Source organism: Rhizophagus irregularis, chromosome 1, assembly GCF_026210795.1.
Source record: "Rhizophagus irregularis chromosome 1, complete sequence".
Taxonomy (NCBI): Eukaryota; Fungi; Glomeromycota; class Glomeromycetes; order Glomerales; family Glomeraceae; genus Rhizophagus; species Rhizophagus irregularis.
Window position 1 is genome coordinate 5,777,928 of NC_089429.1, and position 12,199 is coordinate 5,790,126.

At 26.9% G+C, this 12,199-nt stretch overlaps 4 protein-coding genes across 6 annotated transcripts; 1 reads left to right on the forward strand and 3 right to left on the reverse strand.

The window, feature by feature from the left end:
• Positions 1 to 229: 229 nt before the first annotated feature.
• Positions 230 to 2,169, forward strand: OCT59_001214 (uncharacterized protein; the record flags this gene model as incomplete). Its single annotated transcript, XM_066139398.1, has 6 exons — positions 230 to 283; positions 372 to 527; positions 931 to 1,840; positions 1,913 to 1,951; positions 2,027 to 2,062; positions 2,126 to 2,169. 6 exons carry the CDS (start codon positions 230 to 232, stop codon positions 2,167 to 2,169), a joined length of 1,239 nt encoding a protein of 412 aa, XP_065988805.1.
• Positions 2,170 to 5,500: 3,331 nt separating this feature from the next.
• OCT59_001215 (uncharacterized protein) lies at positions 5,501 to 8,020 on the reverse strand (the record flags this gene model as incomplete). 3 transcript variants are annotated; one of them, XM_066139399.1, is made up of 8 exons in its annotated part: positions 5,501 to 5,819; positions 5,892 to 5,941; positions 6,016 to 6,047; positions 6,110 to 6,355; positions 6,417 to 6,543; positions 6,608 to 7,354; positions 7,426 to 7,845; positions 7,928 to 8,020. In XM_066139399.1, 8 exons carry the CDS (start codon positions 8,018 to 8,020, stop codon positions 5,501 to 5,503), a joined length of 2,034 nt encoding a protein of 677 aa, XP_065988806.1. The 3 variants fall into 3 exon arrangements, with proteins under 3 accessions (XP_065988806.1, XP_065988808.1, XP_065988807.1); XM_066139401.1 differs by lacking the exon at positions 7,928 to 8,020 and having other exon boundaries at positions 7,426 to 7,689; XM_066139400.1 differs by lacking the exon at positions 7,928 to 8,020 and having other exon boundaries at positions 7,426 to 7,584.
• Positions 8,021 to 8,580: 560 nt separating this feature from the next.
• OCT59_001216 (uncharacterized protein) lies at positions 8,581 to 9,606 on the reverse strand (the record flags this gene model as incomplete). The annotated part of the gene is made up of 1 exon (XM_025318035.2): positions 8,581 to 9,606. The coding sequence occupies one exon, from the start codon at positions 9,604 to 9,606 to the stop codon at positions 8,581 to 8,583; it is 1,026 nt and encodes a 341-aa protein (XP_025177061.2).
• A 293-nt stretch (positions 9,607 to 9,899) lies between these two features.
• Positions 9,900 to 11,516, reverse strand: OCT59_001217 (uncharacterized protein; the record flags this gene model as incomplete). Its single annotated transcript, XM_066139402.1, has 1 exon — positions 9,900 to 11,516. The coding sequence occupies one exon, from the start codon at positions 11,514 to 11,516 to the stop codon at positions 10,068 to 10,070; it is 1,449 nt and encodes a 482-aa protein (XP_065988809.1). The 3' UTR covers positions 9,900 to 10,067.
• Positions 11,517 to 12,199: the final 683 nt, after the last annotated feature.

Consider the following 12,199-nt stretch of genomic DNA (forward strand, 5'->3'; position numbering starts at 1 on the left):
ATTTTAACCATTTCGGGTTATATTTATTTTTTATGATGATCAGCTGCTGCTTACGAATTTTCTTTGTTACTAATTTTTGTATACAATAGTAGTACAAATAGTAATACAAATAAGGTAATACAAATTATTGAACTTCGTTCAATTCATAATTTTTTTCTTTTGCCCATAATAATTCTGAAATTTATTTTATATAACTAAAATTAAAATTATAATCCACAGCTCAATTAATATGGACGAAACCCCCAAAAAATTATGGAAGGGTACTGATACAAGCAAATATCAGGTAATAGCAATTAATATTTTTAACAATCATAATTATTTTATTGAATTTTTGTAGTTAAAAAAATTAATAATTTTTTGTCTATTAAAAGCTCCATGTTACAATTCCTACTATTGATTCAACTATTGAATCAGAAAATGTAGATGAAAGAGTAGTTTATATAGGAGATTTAGAAAAAGAAGTCAAGCGTATGGAATATGTGGAGAATGTAAAGAACCTGGCACAGGATGGAAATGGTGTCAATCTTGTAATGCTAAAAGATTTAAAGATAACTTTAAAAATTGGACTAGTGGAAATAAAGATATTGATAAATTTATACAGCAAACACAAATTAATGCTGTACATTGTAAAAAATATCTTGAATGGATACCTTTTGAAAAATTTCAAAATATCACTTATATTGCGGAAGGTGGCTTTGGTAAGATTTATTCAGCTGAATGGCCTGAAGGATATATCAGTTATTGGGATATTGAAAATCAAAGTTGGTGTAGATACACGACTAATAAATATGCATTGAAAAGTTTGAATAATTCTTCCGATATATGTCCAGATTTTTTAAATGAGGTAATTTAAACTTACTTTTTCTTATATATAAAGTTTGTTAATTGCATTTATTTATTAATAAAATCTTACCTTTTTAATGATATTAGATTAAATCTCATCTTCAGGTTTATCTTGTAGATATTGTTCCATGTTATGGAATTACTCAAGATCCAAATAATAAAGAGTATATGATGGTTATAAAATATTGTAATGATGGAAATTTGAGAAATTATTTAAATAAATCTAAAAATTATATAAATTATAATTCAAAAATTGATAAATTACAACAAATTGCGAGAGGACTTTTAGATATTCATAATGCTGAAAAAGTTCACAAAGATTTTCATTCAGGCAATATATTATTTTCAATTTCTCCATTTATAAGTGATTTAGGAATGTGTCAACCAGCAAATATAAAGCAAACAGTTAAAGAAGAAGGAATTTATGGAGTATTACCATATATGGCACCAGAAGTTTTACGTGGACAACAATATACAAAATCAGCAGATATTTACTCATTTGGAATAATAATGAACGAATTTCTTTCTGAAGAAATTCCTTTTAATGATATTCCTCATGATGAATTTTTAGCTATTAAAATATGTAAAGGACTTAGACCAACAATTTCTAAAGACATACCAAAGTTACTTGCAGATTTGATAATAAAATGTTGGGATGCTAAAATAAAAAATAGACCAACCACTAAAGAATTGTATCAACTATTAAAGAAATGGTATGTTGAGATTAAAGTTATTGAATATAGTGAAGATAGTAAAGATGGTGAAGATGGCAAAAATATTGAAAATGGTGACAATAATCAAAATAGTGAAATATATTTTCAATTAAAAGAATGTGATAAAATTAGAAAAGAAAAAATCAAAAACAGGTCAAATGAAGATAAATCCAAAAGCTTCCAAATGCATCCACAAGCAATTTATACTAGTAGACTTTTAAATTTCAAAAATCTTCCAAAACCAGTAAATTCTTTAGATTTATCATCTTTTCAATTCAATTCAGGTAATTAAATTTTAATTTTGTTTTATCATATAATCCATTTTACACTATTAATGTTATTTTTATTTTTAATAGACACTAGTTATATTGCTCAATCAACATCAGAAAATCAAAGTAAGAATTCCCTTTATTACCTTTATTAATTATTTTATTTAAATTTATTAACGTTTAAATACTATAAATATACAGTTTCAGAATGCTTAGATGTTCAATTAAGTGAATTAGGTAAGTTATTATTATTTGTAATTTTATTAGTATTCTATATTTTATTTATTTTTTTTTTTATAGAACTAAATGAAATTTGTCAAGATGATGAACATAATATTGAATGAAGTTTCTGTTTAAATATTTTACTTCTATTTTTCTTTCATTTATACTTTATAAATTTTTATAATATATAGTATATATAGGTAGATTTATTGGATTTTATATTTAAGAATATTCTATATAAATAAAAGATTTTAAATATAAAACTATAATACAGTAAGTATACTTACAACTGTAAATATTCCGCTCAATGTATCTTTGCTCAATGATAATTGTACAAATTCTTAGTGAAATTTCATTTGATTATATCATTTTATGCGTAATAAATGGTTTTGGTTAATACTTAAGGTAGTTTGATCAGGTCAACTATAATTCATTTTTTTTGAAATGCGATTAATCAAATGATATTCTATCAAATTATATAAACGTTAATAAGCAAACATGTTATTTTTTTTTTCACTCTTTGATTTCCGCAATTACCTAATTGATTTTTATTTCGTAATATAAATCCTAATATTTCACAATAAATTAAATAATTTACATTTATTTTATCAATGATTATTAAATATCAACTACCTCAATTCAAATCATTCCACCACATTTTGCTTTTGCATTAAACATATTAAGATAGATATCTAACTTTATTTTATTCATTCTCCTAAAAAAAAAATTTTTTTTTTTTGAACGATAGCCCTTTAGAAAATGGATATTCTTTAATCTGTAAATAACAACAAATAATATTATTTATGTATTAATACCATAATCATCATTATTAGTGAATAATTCTTTATCAGAGGAAAAGTATTATATATGTACAGTATATAAATATGTACAGTATATATAACAGCTAAATTCGGTGGATATGAAAATTAAGAACATTGCATTTGATTATTTTGGATACTGATTGCGATAGGAATTTTTGATATTATAAACATTATATATTAAAACAATCATTTTGTTATCTTTAAGATTTTGTTCACACAATTATTACAGTCACTCATATTTAATAGTAAGTGATCGTTTTTTTAACATTTGTAGTCGTATAATAATTGTGTTATTTGACGCATACTTCAAATTATAATATAGCAGAAAGTGGATGAAATTAATTTATATATTTTAAGTAAAACTATAGTATTTCAAAGAAAAACTAATTTTAATCAATAAATTGATCGATCGATGTTAGTAAATTCAGAATATTAAACCTAATGCTGGCCGAAATTAATCATAGTGCGGGCAAAGTTTACTACTCGTAATACAAATTTTTCCGAATCCTATGATTAAGAACATATATTTTAGATAAAGCAAGATCAATTCATAGAACGATCCTTTATACTTTGATTTATAGTAATTATTTATTATATGGCGAAATAAAATGATCCGTATTAATTAACTAAACGTCCTGTATCCCCGAAAAACTTTTATTAAATTAACCAATTTCGGCTGCTTTAAAATAAAAGGCTAAAAAATATTTATTTTAGTTTGTATTAATGGTTTTTATATTTTATATTATTTTTTTTATTCTTATTATATCCATATTTTGATGGATAGAAGTTTGTTCTTAAAGCTTTTCATGATTTATTTTTTGTAATTACAATCAGAACTTGATGTAATGTCTATGCAATACAATGGATTTCACGATAATGTCAACCTTACTTATTAAAAGAAATCTTTTGAAAATATAAATGTAGCGGATCTTTGTAGATAAAATCAATACAATCATAATCTTGTACTGATTTCTTGCAACCAGGAAGGAAGATTAAATACAGCAAGATCACCAGCGTAAATATACTTTAAAATAATGCTGAACCGCCGTTCTGATCAAAAGACTGGGTTTAAACTCTAGTTTTATCTGGGATAAAATTTGGAATAAACTTGTATTGATCCATTTCCCCCAGTTTTCCCCATATTTAACCCTGGTATTAATCCCTGTAAAAATAAAAATAAATACTGGATGAAAATTTCAAGATAATCAGTTTTCAAAACGCAAAACGCTTTTTTCAAACCTTGGTATGATATTGTGTCATCTATAAAGTGATAAGTATATAGAAAATAAGGGTTTATGTTGGTTATTCGTAGTAAACTTATGGTTTTGTAAGTAAAGAAGAGGGATATCACAGAAGTAAGCGTAATAAGTGGCGTGACGAGTTTTTAATGTGGTTAATTGCCGATTCGGATATGATCAGCAGAAATTTGATATAAGAATTTGGGGTAAAATTTCGCCGATCACTTATTGAACACTTCAATATGGCACAAAACGCTTAAATAGTAAGTTTACACAAACTATTTTTGTGCACACAAAAATCATACGATCTAATGCAAAAAAGGCCAGAGAATTCGAATAAGCCTTCGTAAAACAGTCTTTAGTTGTATTTTTAACGACTTTACTATGTACGAACGCTGGATTCCAAGAAAATTATGAAAATTATAAAATATGCATTTAGCAATTTTCCATAATAAAGTAATATAAATTTTGTTTATTTGAAAGGTTTAGACTCCTCAAAAAGTTACGACACCACAGTTTTTTTGTCAACATTGAGTTCTATTTTTCTTAGATTTAAGGATTTCGTGGTAAGTTTTTTGGTGATTACGATTTTTTTTTTCTTTTTATTGATTTTATTTTTCATCATTAGAAACAGTTTATGTATTCGGAAGTCGGAAATATTTCTATTTAGTTGATTTATTTCATTGTAAATTTTTTTGTGGATCAATATTTAGAAACAGTTCGTCCTCGCGTTGTTTCTCTTTCTTTATGGATCCAAAGTAGAATTTGTTGATTTATCCTTGGATTTTGTGGTAAATATTATTCTAAGGTTCGAAGATGGGAAGGGTTTTCCTTTTTATTCTAGATTTTTTTTTATTTTGTCTCTTTTTATTGATTTTTTTATTTATCTTTTAGTAACAGTTCATCGCTCTCGTCTTTCTTATGAGTTGGAGAGGAAATTGATCTTTTTTGTCCTAGGATTTCACGGTAATTTTTATGAGATTCGGAAGTGGGATCTTTTTTTCTGGGTGTTGTTTCGATTTGTTTCTTTTTTTGATTTTTTTTTTATCTTTTAGGAACGATTTGCCTGGAATCCTTTAATTTCGGTGATTTTTTTAGAGGTTCTGAAGTGATCTTTTTTCTGATTTTATTTTTATTTTTTTTTATTGATTTTATTCTTTATCTTTTAGTCCTTTTGAATTTGTTGTGCAATTTGAGAATATTTCGCAATCTTATTTTTTTTTAAATTTAGATTATTGATTTAGGTTCGATTAGATTAGAATTTTTTTTTTTAGCTATAGATTTATTATTATTATTTTCTTTCCACAATCATATATTGGATCGTGATACAAATTATATAGTAAATAAAACAAAAACAAAATTATCTAATTTTATTTGCATAATTGAATACAAACTTATTGCTCAGATGACTCCGCTTCCTCAAGAAGCCTTAGTGCCATGGTTTTCTTGAATGATCGTGACGTGCTTGTTATCCAATTCGCAATTGTGGAAACTTTTGGTACGTCATCTTTGGAAATTTCGTTATCAGTCACTCTTTTCAAAAGCTCCTCGTGCATTTCATTAGCATTCATTTTGAGCCTAGGATTAGCAGTACCAGAGTGAAACATTATAGTAAGCAATCCCTTGACATGTTCTGTGATTCGTTTAGTTGGTACTTTTTGATTCACTTTTAAATTTTCAGATAGTGCCCATCCACAACCAAATACAATGGCACTACAAACAAAAAATATGAATATATTCACGATAATTCAAATAACACTGACGATATAGAGGAGTACAACATACCTTTTTGATATTGGATCAATATCCATATCTTCGATTTGTTCTTCTTCAACCTGTTTAGTGTTTACAACTCTTTTATCAGGTATCCTGACGAAAAATAAACATTGATATGTTTCGTTTTACTTACTTCCTGAATTTCTTGATCTCCTTGGGTATTTTCTGAAAAGCATGATGTTTGTCAATACAAATTAATTATGGAACAATTTTGTTGAAAAAATTACCTTTTCTTGATGTCAATGGTACAGTCCATGATTTTGAAGGTTGTGTATGTGTTGTATAGATCGGAGTTGGTTTTCCAAAGGTGCGTGATTTTGTAATTTTATCAATTTGACAGTGGGAAATTTTATTCCAATTACCAAATTCTGGCAGCGCACGGGTACATATATATCCAGTGTTCTCTCCTGTTTCAGGCCAAGTAAACTCATGCCAATTTGATATACCATTTATCGTTCCTAATTTTCCTTTTTCTATTCAAAATATATTATCATTCATTTTCTCAACAAAAAAAAAACGAAACTAAATATTTACCTTTATCACGATCTGGTTCAAGATGAGATACATGAGTACCTGAAAGGTCTTTGATGGCATTTTCAATGTCTTCTCCTTCTTCTATTTCATGTCCTATTTTTACCCATCTTTTTATTGCGTGAGAAATCTAAAACAAATAATAATATGTATCAATTACTAATAATACAAAAAAATCAGGTATTTGTTCATACCTGAGCATGGTGAGAGTCTATTGCGGTTTTTGCTTCACCTGCTTCCAAAAATAACCATCTACGAGGACTTATATCATACCATTCCTTCCAATGGCCTATAATAATCATTAATTCTGTATTACGGTAATGTCCTCCATTGTCTGAAATAATAGTAACCCATTTTGGTTTTCGCTCCAAAGTTTCTATTACTGAATGTAATGAGGACGCCGTAAACCACCCATCCTGCCGAGTATCTCCAGACCAATGGTCAAAAGCTTGCACTTCCAGGTTATTATTTTCAAGATTTTTCGTATACACAAGAACAGAATGAAGCGTCCATCCTCTTTTTCCGAACCATTCATTTTTTGTTTCACGAGCTTTTTTGGGAAGAATTTTCATCTTATAATCTACAATTATTAAAGCTCCATCTGAATCAAGTTGAGAGAATTGAGCATTAAACTGTGCATTGAGGTAAGATTTGCGAGCATGATGTGCCATAAAAATAATCAACCGATTTTGATAGGCTGGTAACTTTTCTTGTTGTTCTTGTTCAAGGCTATTTTGTAAAGTATCAAAGAATGATAAAAGGGATTCACAGTTGTCACAAGTATCTGGATGGTCCAAATAACATTCACCAAATGCATGGGGTAGGCAATGACTGATACATTTACTATGTTTCGCACAACCTGATGAATCAATATTCAATTCTTTTGCAAAATCTCTACGCAAATAACGTCTCAAAACTTGTGCTTGTATTTTTAATTCTTTCTATTAAAAATTTAAATTAGAAGTATAAATACTAAAATAATTTATTCATTAATTAATAGGTAAATATATACCCGTAATTGAATATCAGAAACATAATTGTCAATCAAATCTTCAATCTCCACAAAAACTTCGTATCCACATTCATTACAGGTTGAGCATAGGCCTCCCAAATCCTCTTTATATTGATATCGATTTCCCTGGAGACGTGTCATAAATGAAGTTCTTCGCATACCATTAGGGAATGATTCTGAAAACTTCTTCCATAACAATGCTTTAGTATCTTGAAGGTACAGTACAGGCAATCCAGTTTCACTATCGGTCTTATAACTACTCATATTTACATTTTCTTTGTTTGAAAAAAAAACTTCAAATTGAACTAATGATTCCTCTGATAATTTAACTCGTTGAACAATAGGTTTGAATAGTGGTGGAGCACCATAGCCAATAAATCGTGCATGTTTACGGGCTTCAAGAATGGTATGTGCACTGACCTAAATTTAAATATTTAATATCTGATATTAGAATTTAAAATAAAGAATTAATTATTCATATAATTTGAAACTAATATCTTACTCCCAATTGTAATTCTAATTCAGCATATGTAAAATCATCAGCAATAATTGATAATATACGTCGCTTGCCATCTGGAGTCTTATTATTTATCATCATTGCACGTATAAAGCAATCCCAAAAAATTAGAGTTTGGTTTGGAATATGTCGGGGCTTGGTCTGGAGAAATCCTGATTTATATAACATGTATAATAAATTCTCATCTTTTTTGTAATCAATTGACCGCGTCCAAAATTGCCACTTAGAGTGATGATAGAATATTATTTTATTAGCTTATAATAAAAAAAATGGTGGTTATTTGCTATATCATAAATTTTCTTTGATGGGTCGGGTCATGAGAATCTAAATTTTTTTTTTGCCCGTAATTTTTTTTTTTTTTTTAAAAAAAAAAAATAATAATTGGTATAAATAATACTTCGAATATTTTTCTCTTTTTGGATACTACTATAACATATAAGATTTTTTATTACTTCGTAACGAAAATTTGATAAATTCTATTTATACTTTCTTTACATGATATTTTGCCATATCTTTTTACTAAATTAAATTATAATAATTACTATTGAAATATATTTCATACTAATAATTTTTAGTTACTCTATTTTCTACACATATTTTTACAAATTAAATTATACATAAAAATAAATTTTTACACATTACCATACCTCAGATTCATGAGATGACCAAGGCGTTATATTGTGACAACCTGCAGCACGTAATGTTGTTTTCCATGCTCTCAATTCTCGATCACTAAACTCATACTCACTTGGATAAAGTTTCTCAAGACTAGACGTAAATTCAATTATTGGATTTTCACTCTTAGCCCAAGATTCAAAGAATTGATACCATTTTACATTTGCAAGTGTTCGACGTTTAAGATTGTAATCAAATACAGATTTTAATAAAGGAAAATTGTGCCAATTATCTGGCGAGCATGTGGGTTTTGAATTCTCTTGAATAAATTTTCTTGTAAAGGAATTTTCAAGGCCAAAAAGTTGGATTCCTTTATATTGTTTTATAAACTTTGAAATTTCCCATACTTCATTTGGAGAATTGGCTACAAACCGGTTTTTAATTTTGTAATCTTGATAAATTTCAAGTGTACAATCTTTATCTTCAATTGTAGATACAAATATTGCCGGTTTATCATGATATTTATTGTTGAGTGAAGCTTTGTATCCTAACCCACCATTATTCCAATCTTCGCGTAATGAAGTGCCAATACTATAAACAAATATTAGATATTTTCCAAGAAGAAAAGAGAAAGGAAAAAAAGGAATATTTTGAGATAATTGTGAAATTATATCCTTATCATTCCATCCTATTACAAGTGGACCAGAAAAACGCGTTCGTTTTTGAAATATGCTAGCGTATAGATTCGAAACTGCAGCAGAAGAACTACTTTCTACACTGCTTGAAAAGACGCCTGAAGTACAAATAAACCCAGGAGCAAAAGAGTTTTCAGAATTTCCTAGTAAAATAGTGGTATAAAAGTCCATTTCATTTAGAACAGCTTTTGTGGTTTGACCAATACGAATCGGAAAATAATTTGAGATTTCATTTTCTTTATTGTCACTATTTTTTTGCCACCAAAGACGCGAATATGGCCCATAGTGCAAGTCTAATAGTATAGAACCTACTACTAACAAGGTAACAACAATTTCACGAGCTTTAGGCGCCATAAAAAAGAGACGACTTTGAGATTCAAAAACAATATATTTTTTATATGTTACTTATCCCCAATTTTTATAGTAAATAGCTATATGTGTCACTGCAGATCTTATCCGGACTAGCAATTAATCAGATCTAAACACGAATATGCCAAAGAATCGCTGACTTACACGTATTGAGATATAAGAAAGCTATGTTTGATCCATTAGACACACGAAACAAAAGAAATAATTTTTTTATACGCATATAAAAATATAGATCCTTTATTTTTTTATTTTATATTTTTACATTTTTTTTTTATATTTTTTTTAAATTTTTTTTTAATATATAAAAATGTTCTTATATATTACTCAAAAATTTATATAGATAAGATTTAAAATATACTATAACAATAAAAAAGAATGTTTCTTTCGATTTACAAAAAAAAATACAGGTATAAGTCAAGAATTGGTAGTACGTCATCTTGAATAGGTTAATAATTCCATAATTTACGAATAATCAAATTCTTAACAACACCTAATTTGGTATATGTTTCAATAATTTTCATATTTTCAACATTTTTATCTAAACTATTTTTACAAAATTCACTATCAATGATCACGAAAGAAAGTGGTTTTTGTGGTATACGTTTTTTCCAATCTATAAAAAAGGACTCTAATTCACTTGGAAGTAATTCAAATTTTAAGTCAAATTGGTATTGTAAAATTATTTCATAAATATTTTTTGAATATTTCAAAACCGTCTCCAATGCTTCCTTTTCGTTCAAAAATTTACCTCCGCACCAAAATTTAATACTTTCTAAGTATTGACAATTATTAAATAATATTTTTAACGTTTCCAAATCCTTATCACTAAATCCAGTAGAAAATTTTCTGATGTTTGGACAATATTTAGCGATAGTTAAATTCAAGGAATTAATACTTTCCTCACTATCACAATGATTAACATCTATGTGAATTTTTTTTAAATTTTTTCCGTTATTTTTTAAAAATTTTACTAAAAACTCCAATCTTGGACATGAACATTTAATTATTAAAATTTGTAATTGTGGGAAAATAGCATCTTGTAACTTTTCAAAACTCTCAATACATTCACTAAAATCAAATGATATTTCAAGTTCTTGTAAATTAATAAAATTTACTAGAAATGATAATGAAATATTATAATTCCCTCCAACAACAATAAATCTGGTTAAAGTTTTAGGAAGTTCCATCGTTAACAATGGAATTGAATTGATTTCATCTTTCGGTCCATCATGTATCATCATACTAAAACATTTTAAATTTTTCTGAATGGTAATTAAATCAACTAATTCCTTTGGAACATGACAAATAATTATTACATCTAAAAGGAATAAATTGTGACATGTTTGAGTCAAATTAATAAGTAGTTCAGGAGAAATATTTGAAATACATTTTAATTCTGTAAGATTTTTTAAGAAATTTCTTGGACTAGGATAAATATCATAAATTACATCAGAATATTGAACGTATTCTAAAACTTTTAAAGAGGTATGATTCATATACATTTTACATATTTCTTGTACAATTATTTGTGTATAATTGATAAGATCTTCAAGTAAAAGGTTATTTTGATTTTCAAGAAGGTGAAAAATTTTTTCATGAACTTTACTAATTGATAAAACTTTACAAAATATTGCATAATTGAAAATTGGATGTGACTCATGTGAGGTAGAAATAATAATTCCATTTTCTTTTAAAATTTTTTTAGACTCATCCGGAAGACAATTAATTAAAGTTCTATAATCTGAAGTACTATAATTATTACAATCTCTCCATAAAATTCCCACGGTAACTTTACACCAAAGTCGATTAACTGATAAACATGAATGTAAACTATATTTATCATCATTTAAATATTCAATAACTTCGTCAAGACAATCAGCGAGGAGTTGAGGCATTTTGTTAATATTATTGAAAAATTTAGGTTTAATTTTAAAAAATGAAAAGGTAAGAGTTTTGGAGTTTTTTTTTTCCTAAAAAAAAAAGTAAACCATTTGCTTTTACGTTCAATACTGTATTACAAACAAAAAAATCATATGGATCTTATTATTACTATTTGTGGTTACTTTATCATATCATGTGAAAAAAGTAAAGATCTTAAACTAATTAAGTTACTAATCAAGATTATTGTTGTGCCAATCAGAATTATGGACATTTTTGTATCACATTGCGACTTGCATAGGATCTGGATATCGAATCTGAGAAAAGAAAGGTAGAATAGTTAGAGGTTTTCACTAATTTGATGGAAACATTGATGATTTGTACGTCTTTAAAAGTCTTGATTCTTGAAGCTACACTTTAATTATTTCAAGTTGTAATTACAATTTCTTATAAAAATATCAAATATATATATCATAGTCGGTTAATATTTTTTTGTACATCTCCGCTCAAATTGCGAGGATGTAACACAATCTAACATAAAAATCATGTATACAGATTAATTTTATTTCTTACTTATGTGAAAATCTGACAGACATCAATAAGTTTTTTAAAGAATCAATTTTTACTTTATAAAAAAATGCATGATTAATTACATAGAGGAATATATTAATTGTGGAATTTAATTGATTTTTTGGAATCT